Below are 25,457 nucleotides of genomic sequence, written 5' to 3'. Positions count from 1 at the left end.
GTAACAGGTATATAAATGAGCACACTTTAAGTTCCTCAATTCTACTAGCTAAAAAAATAAATATAATTTTTAGAAAATTATTTCTAAATTATTTGTACATTTATAGTTACTTTTTTGTTCACAATTAACTAAATTTAAATAATCAATTGTCAATACATTTAGTCAATACTCAATACATCATACTTCTTCCAAAACATGTTTTTGTCTTACCCTGATTCATGCTAAGCTTATTATAAACGTTTATATTTTAGGCAAGACGGGAAGGTTTTCGCGGGAAATTGCGTTCATAGGCTACATCATCACTCACCCGTGCGTGTCTCAGACTTGATGTTGTAAAAGAAACGCGGAGATGGCGTTTTTATTACTCAGCAGGTGAGTATTTTATTGAACAGATAAATTGCCATATGTAGCTCTCTCTAACAGAGTTCACTGTAAAGCATTATCTATTGTGAAGGGTCATTTCATTATGGATGTTGTAGCACTGTGCTTGAATTTATTTTCAAGGAAGTATCCGTGCTATCGGAATTAACGTAAATACTAGTTCCCTAGTTAAAAATTGGACATGAACGCCCTCTCAAGTCGGATTTAGGCTACCACTGGGAAGTTCGGGGATAATTTTGATACCCAAGTTCCCGAGTTGGGCGGACCACAATTTTTAAACATGGCGGAGGGGAGAACGATTGCTGCTGTGACAGGTAGCCTACTTTATTAGTTTTTTCCAAAACAGCTACATATCGCCGTGTCTTGTAGTGCATATTTACGTATATCAAAATCATTTGAAGCATATTGTATTTTATACACAGAGAAAATAGCCTGTTTTTGACCGAAATTAGCGTGCTGTACACCACGCTATCTATTACACAACATATGGTTAATATGTAAATATGGCTGTAATGAATGGGACGCTAAATATCATTTTGGCTTTAATAAGATTTTCCCCATAAATAGACAAGAATAATAAACCTGGTGTCCTCCATGATTCCTGTATTTTCCGACAGCAAAGCACTTCAATGCAATGAGCTTGTAATCACGACTTAAGAAGTGGGAAGTAGGAAATGTCCGATAACATGTGAAGGCAGCATTAGGCTGAGTCTTTCTCTCTTTTTAGTTATGAGAAAGAACCAAGATTCAAGATTCAAAATAGCTTTATTGGCATGGAGAAAGAAATATTTACATTGCCAAAGCATTAATAACACTGTACAATAAAAATAAATAAATAAAATAATAATAATAATAATAATAATAATAAATCTAGCAAAAAATGGCAATAAAAAATGCAATAAAAATGTTCAATCTTATAATATTTATAGAAGTGTCTCTAGGCATTTAGTGAGTGTGTATCAGTCCGCACAGTCACGCAGAGCCGAGGCACAACCAAAACAATGTTCTTCCGCAAAATGCATGCAGTTTGTTTTTTAACCGCTAGAGAGCCAAAAGTTACATAGTGCCTTTAAATAAATAAATACTGTAGCTAAATAGTACAATGAATTCAAAATGACCTAAATAAAATATGCTAATTTAATCATTTCACTGTAGATACTTAAGAGGTATATATATGAGTGAATATGCTTTCAGTTCTGAAAGTCTACAGTGAGCTAAAAATAAATAGCCTATATTTAAAATTAATTTTTTCTTATTTATTTAGAAAAGATTTGTACATTTAAATATTTTGAAATGTTTGATATTTTAAATGTATAATTACTGTAACTAAACAGTTGAATGCGTTCAAATCGACCTACATAGAATATGCTAATTTTATAATTATTTCGCTTTAGATATTTACAGCTATAGGAGTGAGTATATTTTCAATTCTGATAATCTACTGTAAGCTGAAACTTGCTTAGCTGTTTAACTTTTTCATTGAGTCTAAGCAGTAACGTCACTGTATGGTGGTTTTTCAATTAAATTCCACCATGGATTCCTGAGGGTTCCCAGCACCTGTGATGAATTTGGATTTTCCACACTGATATCAGCACTGAACAAAGTGCTAACGGTGAGGAAAAGAACCCTAAATGGATACATTTCTACCCACTGGGCAATAGAGGATGACTCTCTTCTCATAAAACTCTCACCTGCTGTGCCACTTCACTGTCTGAACCATCACACGAGCTTGTAAAAATTGGGACCATTATGAGACATAATTTATAACCAGGATCAAGCACTATTCACAGTTGCGCAAGGCACCTTTGAGGATGACAGATGACTCGCATAGAGCTTATTTTAAAAGTTGCATACCTGAAAATTATTCCTGTCCTGAAATAACAGTAAAGATAAATGAGGTGTTTTAATTAGCATAATTGTAAAGGTCACAGTTCTGTTGCGGTGGATTAATCCTCTTCACATTACAGTACTGCTCTATTTAGCATATCATATGTAACATAATACTTCAAATTAGACAAGCCAAATTAATTAGACTCCTCATTAAACATGGCACTTTTAGAGAAATAAAGTCTTGTTTCTTAAGTGATGTTGACACTTAAATTAATGTATTGATCTTATAAGGCTTTCAGTTCCATCTTTCAATTTGTCTAATTGTCCCAGAGTATGGGGAGGAAAAACAATCACTGTCAGCTCCTTTAATTTCCAATGAAGTGTTTACCCTGAATGTTATTATTGGCTATTGGCAGGCTTCAGTGAGAGTAGCTTGAGCCGTTCTCATCTTCAGTAAGATTCCTTATATAATTTCTTTATTGGACTATTTGCAAAATTTAAGTCTGCAAAATGTATTTGTGTTATTGAGCATTTACAGTACACTAAATATATTTTCACTTTCGATTCATTCATTGCAAACTGACTGTACCTGTATCCATTTAGCTTCCGGTGATTAACTCAAATCAGTCTGTCGAAACCAGACACAGTTTAATATGAATCTAGCGCCATCTAGCGGCCATACAGGACGATGCTCAATATAACACTTTTTTATGTGCACTATTAATATTTCATTTTGTTAATATAATTAACATTAATGTTTCATTTTATAATTAATATTTCAGCTTTTTCTTCTTTTCTTCTTAGATTGCAAAATTACATAGATTTTTCCATCTTCTAGCAACTCGCAAACTCTGGCAAGACAAAATGAATTGTTTTTGTCATCTCAGTAAAAACAGCAAATTTGAAGTTGAAAGAAAGACAAATAGTATGTTCTAAGAATGTTCTGTAAGTAAAATAGTAGTAGTAGTAGTGGTAATTATAATAATAGTAATAATAATAATAATAATAATACAATTAATTAAATTAGTATTACATTAATTTAAATTTAATTAGTATTACAATTTTTTTTTTTTTTTAAATTGACATCACAGGCTCCTTTTTATTGGGTACTATTCATAATTTAATAAAATAAAATCTTTTTTGCAGGTATTAAAATGGCAATATGCACACTGAATCATTATGTTGTTTAACTACAACATTGTTATTGATATACAGTAGTGGTCAAAAATGACATATTCACCCTTTATTCAAATATTATATAAACTTTGTTAAAGATTTATAAGCATATTAGTTGTACTTGGAGTCAGTTGTTTGTGATAACGCAATGAACCATGCCGAATTGTGTGGACATAATGCTTGGACAGGTTGTCATACAAAGAAATTATGAACACATGCAAAAACAAGAGAGAACCAATGAAATATTAATAACTGCTTATGTTGTAGTCAGTTTTTCCTATATGAGATTTTTGTTTTAGTAAAATAAAACCTGTAGCTGTAGTTTGCTTTTTTACCAAATAATTTTGTTAATGTTTTGTTCTTCTCTCATATTTAAAAATATATAGAAGTACTTTCCTCATATTTTGATGGTTTAATCAAATATGTAGGATCATTAGAAACAAATATTCCCTACCGGACATCACTTTTGGTCACTACTGAGTGTAGGCTACATCATGTTACATGCTTCGCGACATCACAGGTTAAAGGCCTGCTGAAGTGTCTTGGAACGCGCAGCGTTATTTAATGTTGACGTAATTTCAACTAAAACAGGAAGACAGGGCTATAGATCGAACAGCCCCGCCCCTTTTTTAAAATAGCCAATAGCGTTTCGTTTATATCACAGCTCGGCCAGAACCTTTAAACTCAGTAAAACCTGTTTCCTTTTAATATCTAACCGTTTATCCTCCTAATCTCCTCTACTTTAAATCTCTCTCACTTTAAAATACAGCATTCTGTGCAGAATTCAAATGGGTCCGATACCTTTCGTGGTCTGAGCTGACTCGCGGATATGATTTGATTGGACAGAAGATTTGATGAGATGCTGAAGTGTGATGTGATGTCATGAAAATCCATGATCCATTTTAGCAGAAGTGAAAGACTGATTGAATACTTGTATCTCCTAAATGCGAATTTTGTCATTGTTTTGGAACACACCAGCTTATTCATAACCTTAAGGCTAACATATTCATACTAAAAGATAAAAAAACTAAAAATTTTGATTTCAGGGGGACTTTAAATAAAATCATGCACTGCACAGGCAGACCAGCAGGTGGCGATATGATGTGTAAATTCGCCCAGAAGCGACCAGAAGAAGAAAACAGCTTCATATGCATTCTGATGACGTCAGTCACATGACCACGTGGAAGTGAATATGGTTTATGAATCCTGTCAGAGGCCGAAACGAACATCTTTTACTCGTTGGATACCTTTTACGTTGAGTTCCCACTCAGTGAGATTAACTGTCGCGATTCGTAGATTGCAAACATGTCGTGGGTGAAATCAGTGGCGTCTAGTGAGGATGTGTTTGACGAGGATGTGGATGATATAAGTCTGCAGAACAAAGAATGGAAATACAACATGGAAAAACGCGCAAAGGTACGTGAACAGTCATTTATCAACGACGAACCTTTCACAACATGCTTGTACTGAAATGTTTTATCGTTTTTTATTCGTGTTTTCCAATCTAAATGAGTGTTACATCGTTCATTCATTGTAAGAAGAGTTTTTAAAAACACCGGTGACATACAAAAGCAACAATCACGATGTGTAGCTAGTGAAAGCAGCGCAGTCTAGAAACGACTGCCGTGTGGTTTTCTGTCAGGATGGTTTCAGAGATGGCATTGATGCAGGGAAAGAAGCGTCACTACAGGCTGGTTTCAACATGGGATACAGAGAAGGAGTCACTAAAATGACAGTCATCGGTCAGCTCAAAGGAATCATGAGGTAAGCAGGTGCATTTATCTCATTTTTCATCATTTTAGGGCCTTTTTAGTAGAAATACATGCAACATACACCCATTTATTCTTATATAGACTATATAAGATAGGTTGTCAGCATTTTAGAGTTTTTTTGTGATTGTAAGTTAACACTACTTATTACAACCTTTAAAAAAAATCTTAATGATTATGCTTTACAAATATTGTACAGGGACAATCACGTGACTCCATACTTAAAATGGTGTGAGCATATGATTAAACTACATTACTAGCAAACAGAAAGTACTGCTAATGTTAATGTATGATCCATGTTTGGCAGTGTTTGGGAACCAATTCCTAACGTGCTAGGGTTGTTCTGTTTTTGTTATTTTTGTAATTAAGCTAACATTCTCAGGACCTTAATCAAAAATGTCAGATTAGACAACAAAACATCAAGTAAAGTGAATTTGTTTGAACAAAAATAGCTTAAATAAGGGTTCTTATTGGTTGTCAAGTAGTGTTATTATTAACTAAAACTTTATTAACTAAAGTCTTTGCTTTAATGGAAATAAAATATAAATATCAGATTAAAAAAAACCCTTAAACTTAAAAAAAACAAATAGTAGAATTAACAACTTACTGATACAAAAAGATATATATATATATATATATATATATATATATATATATATATATATATATATATATATATATAACAACTACAAAATTGCTAAAACTTAAAGTGAAAAAAATATTGAAAATGTATAATTGAAAGCTAACTTGGATATTAATAAATACAGTAATAATATAGAGTTGTATGATTCTGGATCAATTGAGAATCAAATTCTTTAGTTTAAAATGGAGATCAAGATTCTCCCCTGATTCTGAATAGACAAAAACAACAAAACGTAATTTTTTTTAGAGGTTTTGACAAAAATATGAATTGCATTAAATTTAAATAATATTTAATTAATTTCAATGACTTAAAATATTGATTTAAATGAATAAATCAATGACACTCATAAATACTTCACTTGTTTCATTAGCTGATGAAACTCTTGACTGTATGATTCAATGACAAAAATACATTTTTTTTTAACACTCATTTGTCATCACCTACTGCTGTAACAATGTAATTGAAGTTACATTTGAATTGAATTTTTATTTGAAGAATGAAGTTACTTTCAAAAGGTGATTTAGTCTAATTTGATCGCTACTGTTTAGATCCGAAATATAAACTTTTATCTTAGTACTTCAGTGATAACTTGAATAATTGTAACACAGAAATAATGATACTACAAGGTTGAAGGTTCTTAGGGATAAGATGGCGATCTTTCAATGATTAACCATGCAGCTCTAATAAATAATACTAAAATAACACTGTTGTCAAGTTTACACCTGTGTTTACTCTGCTAGGACACCTGTGTGAGCTTAAGAAGTGACATGACATGATCTATTCACTCATATTAAAGAGACCATGAAGGTCAAATTAATTGTAAAAATGTCTCTTTTTGGGCCACTATACCTGCATCAAAATCCTAAATCAATTCTGTCCAATCTTCTGTTGTTTTTGACCATGTCTTCTTTCACAGTGCCGTGCGATGCTGGTGTCAGGCTCAGCTGCCTGGAAGCCCAGCTTTAGCGTCTGTTAACGATCTGCTCCAGAGATTGGAGGCGCATGAGGACGGGCTGGTGGAGGCCATGAGAAAAGCCCAGCAGAAGCCTCTACCTAGTGTGACCGAGATGGTGGATGACATGGAGGACCTAAATATGGAGCAAACGAACCAGGGTGGAGAATCTAGATGCTCAAACAATGGGGAATGTTGTGGGAGAGATGGAACGAACAATGACTGCTGTGGGAACACCAGAGGTGTGAGTGAAGATTCACCAAGGATTCTTTCCCATGGTTCTTTCTCTACAAGACAGAGTCTCAAACAGCTGCTGAAGTGCTGCTTGGACCTAGTAACAGAACTGGGGCTTCCTGAAGAACTAAAACTTCACATTCAGCAGCTCACAGACACTTGAAGTGGATCCAGGGTTGTTTGTGGTGAACACTGCAGTAGACCGTCTGAATAACATCCTGTGTGGGCTGGAAACAAAAAGCAAATTCTTGGAAAGAAAATAGCCTGTGCATTAGTTGACTCAAATTGATAGTGTACTTAAGGGAGTTGTTTTTAAGTGATGTGATTCTGCTGAACTGCACTTTTGCTGGATTAGTAGCACAACACTGCATACCCTTGGCTTCTATTAATGATATGACATAAAGTGCACTTGTGCCAGTTATTGAATCCAAATGCACCCGTTTCTTTCAAAACAGATAATCAGTCTTTGCTTTGTACCTCCATCCATTTATTTGTATTATCAAACTTTATTTTCATGCACAATATAACACATTTTATAATAGAATATATTAACTTTGATTGTTGAAATGTGTGATTACCACTGTACATACTGAGCTGCAACCTAATTGAGTTTCACATTTACCACCAAATAAAAGCTGTTTATTAATTTATTAATCAAGTGGTTATGTAATTTATTCATAAGTTAATGTGAGCCATTTAGTTAAATATGATCTATTTATGTAAACACAACTGAGCGGTAACTTAAGCTTGGAGCATGGGTGGGATATTATGTAACGATGTAGGCACACAATTTCTAATGTGTTATTTTTATCTCTGGGAATTCCGGCAGAATTTTGAATAAACTACCAGCATTTCTGTTTTGAGATGCAACTTTCTGAATTTTCATCTATCAGAGAAAGTGGACTGCCCTTGTGAAAAAGAAGTCTGCTTAATTGTATTGAATGTGCATTCTTGTATACATCACATCAAAAGTATATTAAAAAAAAAGATAATTTTTCAGATAATTTTAATGAAATAAAAGGCACATAGAGTGCACTTTCATCACTGTTTCACTTTCTAATGTCAAATAAAATTTTACTTTAAAGTAGATTTTAAAGCATTGTTTAATAATTAAGAAGTATACCTGTTTTGATGTCTAGACTAGTGAAGCATTTGATTTTACTATTGTATTGATTTTTATTTTTACTAGATTTTTAATTTTGTAAAATAATGTATTTTTGTTCAGTATTACATTGTTTATAATGAATAATGTGTAATTACAAATCTATTCTAATATTGTAAATTCTTCTTTTATATATTCTGCAGTACACTTTAACCATATTTAAAGACAATAGAATTATGAAATTACATGTAAAGATGAACTTTACTCCTACTTAAGTGGGTAAAAAAAAAACATTCAAGTTAAAACTTTTAATTGCATTTAATATAAATGTTAAACTTTCATTTCACTTTCATTGCATTTTCATTAAATTTCAAATAACATGCAATTAAGTGTCCGAAATCATTACATACAGTTTGCACTCAAATGGATAGTTCACCCAAAAATGAAAATTCTGTCATCATTTACTCACCCTCAATTTGTTCCAAACCTGTATGAATTTCTTTCTTCTGCTGAACACAAACAAAAATATTTTGAAGAAAGCCAAACTGCCGGCTTTGGCAGTTTTTTCCCCCCCTCCATACTATTGAAGTCAATGGGGTCCATCAACTGTTTCAGAAGAAAGAAGTTCATACAGGTTTGGAACAAATTGTGGGTGAGTAAATGATTACAGAATTTTCATTTTTGGGTGTACTATCCCTTTAAGTATATTCTAATAAAGCATTAATTCTGTAATAAGAACTGTTTTAAAGGTATGCTAAAGTGTACTTCTTTTCACAAGAGTGGATAAAGCAGCTGTCATAACTTTCCTAGTTCAGACAGACTGAGTTAATAGGTTCAAGATAGTTGTGTATGTGCGCTAATGGACATGGAGACCTTTAGAATCAGATTTCACTACATTCCTTTAATCTGAGACCATGCTCTGCCTTCTTCAAGTGCTTTAAATAAAGAACAAGAGCGAATAAAAAATCTTTGACTTGAATTTTTCCTCTTTTGGTTAGGGTTAAAAATGAAGTTACTCGATTAATAACACGATATTACGAGTCTATGGACCATGAAGTTCACAGAGTTTCCTGTGGCAGTATATAGACGGAAAGTGAAACTACAGTCATAATACACGTCGATCTTCCTGGACGCAAACATGGTTGACAAGTAAAGGGAGACACCTTCACATTTAGGTAGGAATTATGATAATTGAATATTTTGACGTTCTTGCCATGCAGATTTTGTTGATATGAACTATCGATTAACCTCGCTAACAGCCATTTGATGATGTTGACAGTTCATATTACAGATTTATGGTGCCTCTTATTAACCCTGAGCTTGGAAATCTCCGTTAAATACATTCGGTTTGATTAAAGAATAGTTTTAGCCTCTGTTTGTTGACGTAACATTGCTTTATATTTACATGTAAGACTGAATGTTGCAATATTATCTCTGGTAAACAGTGTCAACATTCAGAGTGCTGACGCTTGTGCCATGCGCCGCGAGACACCCTCACTCACCATGTATAATAATGTACAAACAAACTCAAAGGACTAACATTAATGTATGGTACATTATAGTGAAACTGAACATATAATATGATAGTCTCTGTAAAACTGAAAGTCTACTTTTGTATTTTAGCTGGTCGTCTGAAAATAGATGTAGCTAAGTTTTTAAATCAGCTAGAGAACTAGAAATCTTATTTATGTTTATATTTAGTGCCATTCTGGCACATGGAGTGACTTGAGAAATATTTTGTGATATTGTGTATTTTAATTTTAAGTTTAATTTTGTTCATGCGTGGGTAATTTTATTGTATAATCAGCGATATTTAGCCAAAAATGGAAACTCCCTAACAAAAATGTACCTAAGGGGTTATAGTTCATTCCACTTACATAAAACTCTTCAGTCTGTATATCAGTCTTGTATAATTTACTGTTTTGTTCAGTTACTTAATCTGTCAGTCATTGTCTTTGAATCATTCATTCAGTTGATTCATTAAAAGTACAAAGTGACCCTCTACCTTCATTTACTATTTTTTACATTAGCCCACTAGTCCACTGAATGAGTAAATGAAAACCTGTGAGAGACACAGAGCGCTGAGTGTACATTGTTGTTCACTTGTTATTTAGATGCATTATGGGATTGAGTACATTCAGTACTGTCCACTATATATGGTTTCAGACATCACTATAAATAGTTTGAAAAAACACATGAATTTCCCATGTGTTTTGCATGTGATCGTATTTATTTCACATGGGAACTTTGAATCCAAAACCACGTTTACCATGTGACCAGATGTGTTTTTGGACATTTGAAATTCATGTGGTTTTTCTCACCTGAAATAGTGCACTAAAGGGAATGGGGGTGATTTCGGACAACCAGAGTCAAAGCAAACAAGTGGAGTGTAACAGTGCTTGTCCACTTTTTTAGCAGTTATGATTCTTGAAAGTATTTTTCCCATAGGGATTTTTTTTTAAAAGTATTTGTTAAAGAGCTACAGTGAGTTAAACCAAGTTGCAACATGTTTACAGTAATAACAATACATTTATTATGGCAATTTGGCAGAAACTGTGGTAAATATGTGCTGACCAAAACATATTGACAACTGACAATGTTCATGCTAAATCTGTATTTTTACATTAAGAAATGGCATGCTTACTACTCATGTTGGATTTTTTGTTTGTTTTTAATCTGCAGGTTTGAACAGATGACCAGATACTTAGAAGTGCAGTTTACGGTCAGCTCCTGTAGCTGGACTAGTCTTACAGATGTACTTTATTTACAGACACTGCTCAAATGTATTGGTACGAGACATGTAAGATCTTATCAGGAGAAATAATATTTGTATATGGCTAGCGCTCTGGAAGTGGAAGCAGCTTGCACTTGATAACTGCACATCCTTCAGTTTGAACTTAATCTAAGAAAAGTAGATTTATTGAAAGCTATCCCTGTATCTTGTGCCAACATGGGGAACAGTTTGGACTGTTGTGGGCAAAAAAATCCATGTGACCATACAGAGGATGAGACTAAAGGTTTACTGCACAGCTCTGAATCAAAGACATCAACTAAGGCAGGAACAGAAGTCGGGATCAGTCCAACTTCAGATGAGGAGCACAGGTAAAGTTAAGAATTGTCCTTTTAACTTGAATTTCTCTAATTTATTAAAGGGTTAGTTCACCCCAAAATGAAATTTCTGTCATTAAGTACTCACCCTCATGTCGTTCCACACCCGTAAGACCTTCATTCTTCTTCGGAACACAAATTAAGATATTTTTGATGAAATCCGAGAGTATCTGATCCACACATAGGCAGCAACGTCATTGCACCTTTTGATGTCCAGAAAGTTAAAATATTCCACGTGACTACAGTGGTTCAACCTTAATGTTATGAAGTGACGAGAATATTTTTTGTGCGCAAAAACAAAACAAACATAACGACTTTATTCAACAATTTGAACCGTTGTCATATGTAGTGAACTTGTTTATGTCCAAACGCCAACTCTGTATTGGCCGAAGCTGAACACGTGAGCAGCACGACACATGCATGTGATGCTGATACAGGATCCAGCCAATAATGAGCCGGCATTCGGATGTAAACAAGGAAGCCTGCACTGAGTTCACTATGTATGACAACGGTTCAAATTGTTGAATAAAGTCATTATTTTTGTTGTTTTTGCGCACAAAAAGTATTCTCGTCGCTTCATAACATTAAAGTTAAATCACTGTAGTCACGTTGACTTTTTTAACCATGTTTTAACTACCTTTTTGGATGTCAAAAGGTGCAACGATGTTGCTGCCTATGTGTGGATTAGATACCCTCGGACTTCATCAAAAATACCTTAATTTGTGTTCTGAAGATGAACGAAGGTCTTACGGGTGTGGAATGACATGAGGGTGAGTACTAAATGACAGAAATTTCATTTTTGGGTGAACTAACCCTTTAATTTTTGGCTGATTCCGTTTGCCGTTTTTTAATTTTTTTTTAAGCAAGCTTTTTGTTTATTTGCTCTCTTATGGTGTATTCACATGGGCGTTAATGCTTCTCATTTACTTTGAATGGGTTACATAATGAGTTGTCGAACTGAATTGTGGGTTCTGTTGCGTCAGAGCACTTGCGTTGCTTGTGGCAGGAGATGAAAAATCCAATCACAATCCAAACAAAGATGTTATATACATGTAGCTTGAGCAGTTGCTTTAAATTAGATTGTATAATTTTAAGATTTAAAGCAAAAAAAAAAAATGCATTGTCTGACTTTAGCCCTTTGAAATTATGCTACATAAGACTCACCTGTGCAAAACAAAAACAGCAAACAGACTGAATGAAAATGCAAATTCACTTTCTGACAGGTTAAGCTTATGGAACAGCAGTGATATAGCGTTTCCTTGGTTAAGGCTGTAAACAAAGCAGCGCTTCCTTCTAAAGCTTGAAACATAAATTACGTGAACCAACTCCTGATAGGTGTTTTTCAAAATACAAACCATTATCTCTATAGTGATGGCCAGGGTTTCCAGGTCCCAGAAAAATTTCCAGCCAAAACGAATGAAAACATGTACATGTAAATACACAAGTCTCATGGTTATGTCCTCATAATATTAGTCAGTATTGCAACAATTTCTGTTTTTTTTTTTTTTTTTTTGTGGCTCGTTTTTTAACTTATTTTTAATAAATGGTCTGAAGAGAGCTTTGTGTTGTGAACGTGTGAGTAGTACATTAAACTAGTAAATCCTGTTTTTCATGTTTTTCCATAACATCCACATTTGACTTAAATGCATTTCAAATCAACAGGCATGAAGAAGTAACAAAACAACAGCTGGATGAATTGATTGTAACCAAGCAGCCAAATGCAGAGGCTCAAATTCTTAAAGCACAGAGTTCTTACTCTACAACAATATCAGTGTTGCACACTGAAGTCTCTCTTGCTGCTGAAGTTAATGACAATGTTTCACCTGAAAAGGCTCCAACAGAAATTATAATCTTAGATAAAGAAACTCCAAAAACAAAGACTGAAGTTACTGAAGAAATCCAAAACATTGCAGCTGAAGTCTCAGAAGCACCTCAAGACACAGTCGAAGCACCTGCTGAGATTGTTGCCTCGGTGAAAGGGGAGATAGAGGCTCAGTATGGATCAGTTGAAAAGGTTGCAGCTGCTCTGACAGATGATGCAGGTGCTACCGCAACCAGTTCAGACTCAACAGTTGCACCTGCTGAGGAGACACCTGTTGAGGAAGCACCTGTTCAGGAGGTACCTGTGCTTACTCTGGTAGAAGCTGAGAAGAACTTCTCCGAACCAGAGCCAGAAACACATATGGAGAAGATTGCAGATGAGAAGGAAATTATCCAAACTGAGGGACTGTCTCTGAATGACACCACTGAAGTTACACATGAAAAAGTTGGTCTCAATGACACTGGGGATGTTTCTTTGATGGACAACAGCAGCACAGAGCATGACTCATGTGTTTTAGCTCAGTCTAATGAGTCGGATGTTACTGAGAAAAGCGTAGCTGAAGTGACTGCTGAGGAACCCATCACTGAGCCAACAGCTGAAGTGGAGGAGAAACGTTCAGAGGAAACCCATTCTGAGATGGCAGAACAGGAGGAGGAAACATCTGAAGCTTCTCAAACTCAGGAACATTCGCAGGAAGTTTCATCTCCAGATATTACCAATGCACTCGCTCCTGGCATTGAAAACGGGCTAGTGAAGGACTCTGAGAATGAAAGAAATGCTGATGTCAAAGTTGTGGAAGAGCTGCCTCAAGAAGAAGACATAGTCCAGAAACCAAATGAGGACGCCTTGGAAACTGAGAGTCAAGAGCAACTGCCATCTAAGCCCTCTACACAAACTGAAAGGTAATGAATTCATTAAGAATTAAATAAAATAAAATACCAACTTTGATTGGAAGCAAAAAAGTATTGGAAAATCAGACAAAAATACAAAGGTATAAGACTGTGTACTTAACGGCTTAGGGAGGGAATGAACTACAATCCCACGAAGCATTGCAAACAGCATAATCAAATAAAAAAATGGAGAAATGAAAAATTATGCATTTAAAAATGTTGATTATATATGAGTGGATGGGGCTTAAGAGATCTTTTGGCACATTTTACTTGTTTCTCTGATTGGTGGAAGTTTCTGTATAGAATCATGGGTAGTGTAGTTTTCACCACGAATTCCACTGTTAAACACTATTATTTTAAAACTAAGTTGAAATAATGCGGGCTGACAGCTTCAACAGAAGCAAATATTATCAATTAACAACCTTACAGCTCCCTATGGAAAAAATGAATGGAGTTTTTACTTCTGGAACCTGAATGTTGCACTCTATAACCCTGGTTCATATGTGGATTCTAACCAGTCTCTCTATTCTGTAACAGCACTATTGAGGTGAACAAACCTGAAGTCACAGACATTATGACAGATCTAGAAAAGAGTGAAAAGCTTGCAGAGCAAGAGCGTGAGGCTACAGAACCAACTCAGAATGGCCTGGACTCCACATGTGCCTCAGTGCCATCAAGCCCTATTCAGAAAACCAGAGCCCCTGAGCCAATGAGGTTAGTACTTCCTGCTGTACACTATTATTACCATTAGGTGGCGCAAAACTATCATGAGTTCATAAATGTGTTCAGTGACTAAATGTAGTTATGAGTTTGTAGTATAATCACACCAGTCATAATACCAATGATGAATTGACAGTTTGTCACGTCAAGCCACACAACTTACAATTTAGTACAAACACTAAGATTAGTGCAACGATATTGTGTCAACATTACTTACAGAAATCAGACTTTTGTCTACTTAAATTGTCATTGTCATTGTCACCTTTATTTATATAGCGCTTTTTACAATGCAGATTGTGTCAAAGCAGCTTTACATTGATAACCGGTACAAAATTCTTAAATAATAGTGTCAATGCAGGCAGATCAGAAGCACTGTTGAATAAATGTCAAGAATACTATTGAATATCAAATGAGTCACTGTTTATTTTAACACCATAAATTTGTTATATTCATGACTTTGTCTTTTAATGTGTGATTAGGCTACATGATGTATCAGGTCTAGGCAGTGTTTATCAGGGTTTTTTTTTTTTTTTTTTTTTTTTTTCAATTCCTCAAGACAATTGTTGTCTGAACAGCATTCCTTTCATTCTTATTTTGGGAACATGTTTTTTGTGATTGTAGATTTAGTGACCTTTGACTTAGTTTAAAGCTATGAAATGGTCATATTTAGACAGTTGGAATAGTTCCTTAGGTATGTGTTTATATAAATAATCACATACTATATATATATATATATATATATATATATATTAGGGATGTGCAACGATTAATCACGATTAATCGTTTGCAAAATAACAGTCTGTGTTTACGTAATATATGTGTGTGTGTTCTGTGTATAATAATTATGTATATATAAATACACACACATACATGTATATATTTAAGAAATATATGCATGTTTAAATAAATATATATATTAAATATTTATTTATATATATTTTATATTACATATAAATATATATAAATCTAACATTTTTCTTAAATATATACATGTATGTGTCTGTATTTATATATACATAATTATTATACACAGAACACGCACATATATTACGTAATAACATATATTACACAGACTTTTATTTTGCAAACAATTAATCGCGATTAATCGTTGCACATCCCTAATAAATATATATATATATATATATATATATATATATATATACGCACACACACACACACATATATACATACATACACTATATTGCCAAAAGTTTTGGGACGCCTGCCTTTCCATGCACATGAACTTTAATGACATCCCATTCTTAATCTGTAGGGTTTAATAAGGAGTTTGCCCACCCTTTGCAGCTATAACAGCTTCAACTCTTCTGGGAACGCTTTCCACAAGGTTTAGGAGTGTGTTTATGGGAATTTTTGACCATTCTTCTAGAAGCGCATTTGTGAGGTCAGGCAGTGATGTTGGCGAGAAGGCCTGGCTCACAGTCTCCGCTCTAATTCATCCCAAAGGTGTTCTATCGGGTTGAGGTCAGGACTCTGTGCAAGCCTGTCAAGTTCCTCCACATCAAACTCGCTCATCTATGTCGTTATAGACCATGTTGGAACAGGAAGGGGCCATCCCCAAACTGTTCCCACAAAGCTGGGAGCATGAAATTGTCCAAAATGTCTTGGTATGCTGAAGCATTAAGAGTTCCTTTCACTAAGGGGCCAAGCCCAACCCCTGAAAAACAACCCCACACCATAATCCCCCTCCACCAAACTGTACACTTGGCACAATGCAGTCAGGCAAGTACCGTTCTGGCAACCGCCAAACCCAGACTCGTCCATCGGATTGCCAGACAGAGAAGCGTGATTTGTCACTCCAGAAAACAGTCCAGTGGCAGCATGCTTTACACCACTGCATCCGACTCTTTGCAATTGCACTTGGTGATGTAAGGCTTGGATTCAGCTGCTCGGCCATGGAAACCCATTCCATGAAGCTCTCTACACACTGTTCTTGAGCTAATCTGAAGGCCACACAAAGTTTGGAGGTCTGTAGCTATTGACTATTGACTGTAGCTATTGCTCTGTGATTTTTACATGGCCTACCACTTCGTGGCTGAGTTGCTGTTGTTCCCAATAGCTTCCACTTTGTTATAATACCACTAACAGTTGACTGTGGAAATTTCACAAATGGACTTATTGCACAGGTGGCAACCACACTTGACCACACTTGAATTCACTGAGCTCTTGAGAGCGACCCATTCTTTCACAAATGTTTGTAGAAGCAGTCTGCATGCCTAGGTGCTTGATTTTATACACCTGTGGCCATGAAAGTGATTGGAACACCTGAACTCAGTGATTTGGAGGCGTGTCCCAATACTTTTGGCAATATACGTTAGTAAAGAAATGTTTCTTCAGGATCAAATCAGCACATTAGAATCATTTCTGAAAAATCATCAAACATTAAAATATTCTAATAAGAAAAACATTTTTTAAATTATAGCAATAATATTTCACAGTTTTACTGTTTTACTGTATTTTTGATCAAATAAATGCAGACTTGGTGAACATATGAGACATTAAAAAAATCGTAGATCCCAAACTTTTGAACGATAGTAAATATCTATACTTTAGGAACAGATATTTGCAATATTTTGGGTCTTAATGTAGTTTATGGCCTTAAAAAGTATAAAATAATAACAAAAAATATAAAAAGAAAATGCAATTTAAAATATATGTATAAAATCTGCATGTAATGTTTTTAAAAAAGAGACACCAAATTGTCAGAATTGCCCAATAACCTCTCAACCTTTTCCCATTAACAGTGATTCTGTGGCTGTAGAAGACACTGAGGCCAAAGGTGAGGTTGCTGTGGTGAGTGATGCAAAATTACTGGAGGAAGTTGTAAAAGGTGTTGCAGAGACTGGACCTCAACAAACAGAAGAGGAAAAGGAAATACAGGAAAAGGAAGCTAGTGTGGCCCAGGAAAATGAAGGAAAAGAAGACACTTCCAACACCCAAAAAGAAGAGATAATTTTTAGCAGTGGCTTTGTAGAGATGAAGCTTATACCTCCAAAAGAGACAGAAGAAAGACTGGAGGAAGTTCAAGAGCCACTGGATGAGTATGTCACTCTTTCATTCAGGTTTTCCAGCAATAGGAAAGCAGATTTTCAAAAAGCATTTGGACATCAGAATCAATTGTTAATTAGACAAATGAATGAAGACTAGACCATGCAGTATTGTGAGTATAGTCTATATACTTACATAAAATGTAAATATATATAATGTATGTGTATGTATATATATAGATACATAAGTATTTTTTTTTAATACGCAAACGCTTTTCATTAAAAATTTGCATTTAAAAATTAAAAGATATGGTCCCTCATGTGTTTAACTAAAGTTAGCAATCAGACTCTATTATATAAACAGGTGTTTTGAGCAACATCTATAACTCTGTTGTGTTTTAAAACGGATGAAATTTTGTATTGACCAATCAACATAAAGGAATCTTGAGTCTCATGACTTTCATGTACATTATGTGAACATCTGATGTAAAAGAACTGAAAAATAATGACAAAGCTTCTTTAGATCCAGACAGATAAACTTGCCCTTCATGATGAATCATTATCATCTGGATGTGAGTTATACATGTTGAACCTTAATACAGATCTTCCACCTAGACTCCTCATGACTGCTTATCATTGTGAATATAATATGCATTATAGTTCCTCTTTCTGTTGCAGGAGTGCAGACCTGTATCTGGGAGCTGAGGAGATTGAAATGGGAGCCAGCAATAACAAGCCATCCGAACCACTGCTAGAGCTCACAAGTATTAAAGATTTGTTTATGTCACAGTATATATCTGCTATGGCAATATCAGTAATTAAATGCATCCACCAGCCACTAACATTACAGTTAAGGAAAAGTATTAGAGATAATCATATTATTGTGAAAATGTGACTGGGCCCTGTTGTCCTTTTTTTTTTTTTTTTTTTGAAAGATACTAGTCCAAAGGTTTTCTGCATCCATCTCATTGGATTTGTATGTGTTTTTCTTCTTGTCTAGTTCCTGGCGTAGAAACCAGATGTAGCTTAGCACCAGCTGTGGACATACTGGCCTACAGTGAGCAAGAATGGAAGGGTAACACATCCAAAAGCACTCTCATCAGAAAGGTGACCAAACTAACTTTCTTTTTTTTCTTTTTTTGTGAAATGTCATGCTTAAAGTATACTATATATATATATATATATATATATATATATATATATATATATATATATTTTAATAAATGTAATTTGGGTTGGTATATTGCTTTTAGTTTTAAGTGTGCTTAAAGTGTCCAAATGCTTTTTGGGGCCACTGTACTTTAGTTGTAAAATTACATCTCACTCTAGCTTGTTGTAGAAGTCTGACTTGCTTCAGTGTGTTTGTTTCAGGGCTACAGTGAGATGTCCCATAGCTTCAGTGGTCTGAGAAGAGTCAGAGGGGATAATTACTGTGCCCTCCGTGCCACGCTGTACCAGGTGCTGGCAACCAGCACAAACATGCCCACCTGGATAGAGGATGAAGGCTTTCTATTGGTGAGGAGACCCTTCTAGAGCTCAGTCAGGGTAATTGCCATAATTTTGCATTAAAGGATTAGTTCACTTTCAAATAAAATTTTCCTGATAATTTACTCACCCCCATGTCATCTAAGATGTTCATGTCTTTCTTTCTTCAGTCGAAAAGAAATTAAGGTTTTTGATGAAAACATTCCAGGATTATTCTCCTTATAGTGGACTTCAATGGCCTCCAGACGGTTGAAGGTCAAAATTACATTGGTCATTTTCGAAAAAATTACTATTCTACTACTTACAAAACTATTCTACTTACGAAAAAAAAAAAGAAACTCGTGTTCATTATGTAAGTTGAATAAGGAAGGCGTAGGACATACAGCGTAAGCTTTTTGAAGAGTACGGAAAGCGGAAGCACGTGCACGGCGATCATTTGTGTTTATAAAGCATATGCAGTTGTATTTTTTTCGAAAATGACCGATCGTTTCGCTAGATAAAACCCATATTCCTTGTCTTGTATTGTTTAAAGCCGTTTGAAGCTGCACTGAAACTGTAATTTTGACCTTCAACCGTCTGGAGGCCATTGAAGTCCACTATAAGGAGAATAATCCTGGAATGTTTTCATCAAAAACCTTTTTGGTGACCAGAATTTCTTTTCAGCTGACATGAAAAGACAAAAAACATGAACATCTTGGATGACATGGGGGTGAGTAAATTATCAGGAAAATTTTATTTGAAAGTTGACTAATCCTTTAAAGACAGGGGTAACTCATTGTTGGCAAGAACTTGGCTATCTATGTAGTAGAAGATGATTTTTTTCTTTAAATCAGTACTACAAGACTAGAAAACATGCTGTGGTGTTAACAAAAATTAGGGAGGCTTCAACACCCATAATGCTCTGGGCTTGATCTGATTATCTATTGGTGGGAATACAAAAATGCAAATGTACAATCTGTAGTATAAAACTAACAAAAGCCGTGGAGGTGTTAAATGTGTCAAAAACGTGTCATCTGGCAGACTTTAGCTGACAAATAAACCAGGAGATGTGGGTGCAGGTAACATTGAGAAAGAGCACACATTGTTCATTTACATTTACTACCGACATTATAAAATTACAAAGCTGGTTGTCGAACCGTAGGTGAAAAAATCGAACCGTACGGTTCTCCACTTACGGTTCGGTACGCACTTGCACCGCGGTCCATCTCGAATGACGACGCATCTATTGGTTAATATGGTTTGTTTAAAATAGCAACGTGGGAAACAGACAGACAGAGTTCAGATAATGTATGTTTCAGTCGATGGATGCGCAAAACGTTACAACAACAATAATCAGAAAGCGTGGACAAAACAGTTACTCTTTGTAAACTGTTAACTGCGAGTGCCGTCTGCTCTAATGTCCAGTCATTTACGCCGTCATCGCCGTTGATAGCGCGAGCGCAGGTGAGACCTGAACAGCACACGCTGCTATCTGTGTTTAAACTAACTCATTTAAGCCTTGTTGATTTAAACCTTCAAGAACAAAACGCGAAAGAGAGCTCTCGCGCTGTGAGAAGATTTGTGTGCGCTCATCCGAAGCGCGCACGCTTATTTCAGTCAGCGCGCAAATACTGAGTTCTCTTTCAAGTCTTGCACTTCAGCGGACAAATTCATACAAAAATTAGCCTATGTCAACATGCCCGTCTTAGCGAGTATCCTAGCAAACATAGTCGGTTATGTCTTAAGTGAACGTATATTAGTCGAGAAAGAAAGGCACATGTGTAACAGTATATGTAGGCCTACTGGATCGTGCATGTCTTATAGGGAAAAAAACTATTCCTGCTGCCTGTTTTTAATGTTAAATCAAACAACAAATAACAAAGAAATCACTCACTGCTCTTGACTGAATAGTTTTTGTAACTTCAATAATGATTAATCTTTATTTATTTTATACAGTAAAGATAATATGCAGTGATATTTTATATTTGATTACTTTATCCATTTTCTGTACGTGAAAACTACTGTTAGATACCTGAAAAGCACTGTTCCTGTTCCTGGATCATGGATCTGTTTTTTCGCTCTTCTTTATTCTTTTTTATGTATTATAGCAGTATCGGATCGGGACTCGGTATCGGTAGATACTCAAAATCAAATGACTCGGACTCGAGGGCAAAAAAACGTGATCGGGACATCCCTAATTAAAATATCCAAAAACCACTAGAACAGTGCTATATATTTTGTTGACTTGTGTACTTAACATTATCCCGGATGTTTCCAAGAATGTTTAAATCCAGAGAAATCTGTGTCCATGCGTCGCCTATCAATGACATCATACCTGCATTACCCTCGATTTCGTAGAAACAATGGAAACACTAAAGATACTTTATTATATTATGTTTTATTACACATGGGAACAACTGTTTGGATACATTCATCGACAGAAAACTAATCACTGTTATATAGCTAAACACATTTAGTCTTATTGTTTGAATCTCGTTTTTTTTATTTTCCGAGAGGACCATGTTTTTACCATGCCTCAGAGAAAAACACTATTTTGTCAAGTGGCTAACATATCATAATCAGATGCAGCTTTATTTTTAGTAACAGTAATACAGCATTTTCTCTGTCATACAATGTTTTAAAATTAATTGCATGCCATTTAGCAACACAAGCCATCCAGCATTTATTAATATGAAATTCTAATATTGATCTAGCTTACTGCACTGTGCATAGCAGCCGCTGAGCGAACACACAGAGTAACAGTTCAACATCATTTTCAACACACTCAAATGTATTTTAAAATGATAAACAGCACTGCATTGCCTCACATACGCTTGACCGGAAGAAGTGTAAGCTGAGACTGTGGCTTAATAAAAGTTCCGCTGCTCTCCAGCCATGTGTCACACTCGTCTCTCATTAGCAATCGCTCCAGTGGCCTCGTTCTGCTCCCATAGCACTCAGCCCGGATTTGTTTCCACCGGCTGTGAGGTGAAAACGACATCTCCCATGATTCTACGCTCAATTCTGGCATCATCAAGCTACGCCTTTGTTATGAATACCTTTAGCGGCAAAAAATTACATATTATTCCTCCAACTAAAACTATGCTTTACGTTTTAAATTGTTTTAGATTACATATGGCCTAGGGCTAGGGTTTATAATATAACACTGTATGTGATGCTTTCTAGCTCAGATTAACAGCTGCTGGTTTTTCTCACAGTTGCCAGAGACGATTGAAGCTCAGGAACATTTGATTGGTGGATGGGTGTTTCCCCCAGAATGCAAGTGGGCAAGTGAGAAGGAGAACTCTGTGGAGAGATTGAAATACTATTTGGATCTCCTTAAAAAGAAGGTGAATCTCTGTTTTTTAATAATAAAAAAAAAAACATAGTGTCGTGGCAAAGGCTGTGAATACTTATGTACATGTGATTTTTTTTTTTTTTTTTTTTTTTTTTCAGTAAATTTGCAAAGATTTCAAACAAACTTTTTTCACATTGTCATTATGGGGTATTGTTTGTAGAATTTTGAGGAAAATAATGAATGAATTTAATCCATTTTGGAATAAGGTGGTAATAATAAAATGTGGAAAAAGTGAAGCACTGTGCTTTCCGGATGCACTGTATATAACAAAACTAGCTGTCTAGTTCCTCTTCCCCTTTTGTAATATTCAGACACACTAACTTTAGCTGTGTTGGGGACTTATAAATGTTATTCCTGCAAGAAAAAGAAATGCAGTTATTTTTAATTAAAAAATTCCTTAACAGGGGGCAGTACTTTTTTTTTTTAAAGAAATACTTTTATTTATACATGCACTTTGTGTGGTTAATCAGATAAAAACATTGTCATAATTTGTCTTGTATTTGTGTCTTCCTTGTTTATTTAGTGGCAGGCAGCAGTGGCATGTGAGAGCCCAGAGGAGAAGCAGAATTTGTGTGAGCATGTGTTTCAGGGTGGAGAGGAGGAGTATGGTCTTCTGGAAGCACTCAAGTTTCTGATGCTGGCCAAAGCCATTGATCTTCATCAAAAAATGGTGGCAGATCAAGAAGTGCCTGTGTTCTGCTGGCTTCTTTTTGCCCGCGACACATCAGAAAACCCCAAAACCCTCCTGGCCAATCACCTGAGCCAGATCGGCTTCAGTGGAGGGGTAGAACAGGCAAGTACGGTGACACTGACAAACTTACTTACAGCTCAGTCTCTCTATTCTTCAATGTGAAGACTTTTGCTTAAAGGGTTGGTTCACCCAAAAATGTAATTTCTCTCATTAATTACTCACCTTCATGTCGTTTCACACCCATAAGACCTTAAGTTCATCTTCGGAACACAAATTAAGATATTTTTTGATCAAATCCAGTGAGGCCTGCATTGACAGCAAGATAATTAACACTTTCAAATGTCCAGAAAGCTACTAAAGACATATTTAAAACAGTACATGTGACAACTTTAATGGTATGAAGCAACAAGAATAATTTTTGTGCACCAAAAAAAACAAAATAACGATTTTATTCAACAATATCTAGTGATAGACGATTTCAAAACACTGCTTCATGAAGCTTCAAAGCTTTACGAATCTTTTGTTTTGAATCAGTGGTTTGGAGCATGTATCAAACTGGCAAAGTCACGTGATTTCAGTAAACAAGGCTTGGTTAGGTCATAAGTGTTTCGAAACATTTCAAAACTTCAATGGTTCACCACTGGGGGGCATGACTTTGGCAGTTTGATACACGCTCCGAACCACTGATTCGAAACAAACGATTCTTAAAGCTTTGAAGCTTCATGAAGCAGTGTTTTGAAATCGCCAGTTACTAGATATTGTTGAATAAAGTCGCTATTTTGTTTTTTTGGTGCACAAAAATTATTCTCGTTGCTTCATAACATTAAGGTGGAACCACTGTAGTCACATGAACTGTTTTAAATACATCTTTAGCAGCTTTCTGGGCATTTGAAAGTGTTAATTGTCTTGCTGGCAATGCAGGCCTCTCTGAGCCATCGGATTTTATCAAACATTTCTTAATTTGTGTTCCGAAGATGAATGAAGGTCTTACGAGTGTGGAACAACATGAGGGTGATTTCTTAATTTTTTTTTTAATTTTCCTATTTATATCCTGGCAAAAAATACAAGCTAAATTGGTTTGCTTTGTGTGTTGTAGGTAGAGATGTTTCTATTAGGCTATGCCTTAAAGTACACCATTCAAGCCTTTCGTCTGTACATGACTGACACAGAGGAGTTTGTGTCACATTACCCAGATGACCACAAGCAGGAGTGGCCCTGCGTGTGTATCGTCACAGAGGACGATCGCCATTACAACGTCCCTGTCAGGAGGACCGTTCAACACCAGCACATTCAACAGGATATCACAATGACCTAACTTTAGAGACATCAGAGAACAAATCTGATCTACAAAGTGGCATGATGTTTTGTTTCTGATATGATCTGTTGGTCATCCAATGAATGAAAAGGTGAAGGGAATTTACAGCAATCTACCAAGATCAAATTGCAAGCAGAAGTGCTCAGGTTTTTCCCCCCAAATGAATCACAGAACGAACATCTGCCTGTCAGGAAATGCTGTGATGATTAACACTGGTTCAGAAAGGAAAAGAAAAACCTTACTGCCTTTTTAACCTTGATTTTTTTTTTTTTTTTTTTGTATTATGCACTGTTGGAAATTGCGTTGATTTACATTGTCAATGTTTAAAAAAAATACTAAAGAGTTTACAACAATAATTTTAGAGAATTTTAATTCAAAAGAATGTGTTGTGAGTATAGTAAGAGATTATGGTCAACCTACTGTAAGTTCTTAGTTGAATTTATATTGTTAGAGACTGTCATTTTTAAAAGCATTGGTACTTAAAAATGGACAATTGTGACAGTAGAACTTTCCCATACTGGTTTTGATTTTTACTGCCATGACTGTTTTTTGAACTCTTTAAATGAGGTTCTACACAAAATATCACCAGTTTTAAAATTAGAGCACTTAGACTCTTAAAGTCAGAATAACATTGGTTGCCATCGTGTTGTGTTATGTTTACATGTTCTTAACAGACACAGGAAGCAACAATAACGTGCATAAATCACGTTAACAGGCAGCTTGTGAAACGCGTAGATGCCAAGAAGAGTTCACGATATCTTAATATTCAGCTCATTGTGGAGTTAAGCAAAAACTACTTGCACTTTTTATTTTGGTGTTTTTTTTTTTCCTGCCCATCTGAATTTTTGTATTTATCACTTAAGATTAACACTGAATAACTTGATTGCCAAAAATACGAAGTTATACAGTATTGGTTGTAAAAAGCTAATTTTTTCAAGAACTGGAAGACAAGATAATTTGAGGAAATATGAATAAAATATTCTATGACTCACTTCAG

General features: G+C 35.2%; 2 protein-coding genes across 8 annotated transcripts; both read left to right on the top strand.

The window, feature by feature from the left end:
• Positions 1–275: 275 nt before the first annotated feature.
• Positions 276–25,452, top strand: LOC125258406 (fibrous sheath CABYR-binding protein). Of its 7 annotated transcripts, none has more exons than XM_048175336.1 (14): positions 276–372; positions 4,434–4,803; positions 9,086–9,262; positions 10,770–10,887; positions 11,049–11,189; positions 12,858–13,919; positions 14,445–14,621; positions 17,390–17,686; positions 18,311–18,396; positions 18,633–18,739; positions 19,004–19,147; positions 22,315–22,446; positions 22,978–23,247; positions 24,242–25,452. In XM_048175336.1, the coding sequence occupies exons 4-14, from the start codon at positions 10,841–10,843 to the stop codon at positions 24,458–24,460; spliced, it is 2,682 nt and encodes an 893-aa protein (XP_048031293.1). In that variant the 5' UTR covers positions 276–372; positions 4,434–4,803; positions 9,086–9,262; positions 10,770–10,840; the 3' UTR covers positions 24,461–25,452. The 7 variants fall into 7 exon arrangements, with proteins under 7 accessions (XP_048031293.1, XP_048031292.1, XP_048031296.1 ...); XM_048175335.1 differs by lacking the exon at positions 276–372 and adding an exon at positions 602–695; XM_048175342.1 differs by lacking the exon at positions 276–372 and adding an exon at positions 603–695 and having other exon boundaries at positions 10,770–10,876.
• On the top strand, positions 4,693–7,148 carry otulina (OTU deubiquitinase with linear linkage specificity a). The gene is made up of 3 exons (XM_048174370.1): positions 4,693–4,803; positions 5,030–5,151; positions 6,716–7,148. The coding sequence occupies exons 1-3, from the start codon at positions 4,693–4,695 to the stop codon at positions 7,146–7,148; spliced, it is 666 nt and encodes a 221-aa protein (XP_048030327.1).
• Positions 25,453–25,457: the final 5 nt, after the last annotated feature.

Source organism: Megalobrama amblycephala, linkage group LG22 (genome assembly GCF_018812025.1).
Source record: "Megalobrama amblycephala isolate DHTTF-2021 linkage group LG22, ASM1881202v1, whole genome shotgun sequence".
Taxonomy (NCBI): Eukaryota; Metazoa; Chordata; class Actinopteri; order Cypriniformes; family Xenocyprididae; genus Megalobrama; species Megalobrama amblycephala.
The sequence above is the reverse complement of the archived record's forward strand: the minus strand, read 5'-3'. Positions and strand labels throughout refer to the sequence as shown.

Bases quoted from the DNA above. Each gene is read 5' to 3' on its own strand.
- LOC125258406 (XM_048175336.1), top strand. From the start codon at position 10,841: ATGTACTTTATTTACAGACACTGCTCAAATGTATTGGTACGAGACAT. The intron at 11,190-12,857 runs GTAAAGTTAAGA...TCAAATCAACAG, and splicing joins ACTTCAGATGAGGAGCACAG to GCATGAAGAAGTAACAAAAC. The intron at 23,248-24,241 runs GCAAGTACGGTG...TGTGTGTTGTAG, and splicing joins TCAGTGGAGGGGTAGAACAG to GTAGAGATGTTTCTATTAGG.
- otulina (XM_048174370.1), top strand. From the start codon at position 4,693: ATGTCGTGGGTGAAATCAGTGGCGTCTAGTGAGGATGTGTTTGACGAG. The intron at 4,804-5,029 runs GTACGTGAACAG...GTTTTCTGTCAG, and splicing joins ACATGGAAAAACGCGCAAAG to GATGGTTTCAGAGATGGCAT. The intron at 5,152-6,715 runs GTAAGCAGGTGC...CTTCTTTCACAG, and splicing joins CAGCTCAAAGGAATCATGAG to TGCCGTGCGATGCTGGTGTC.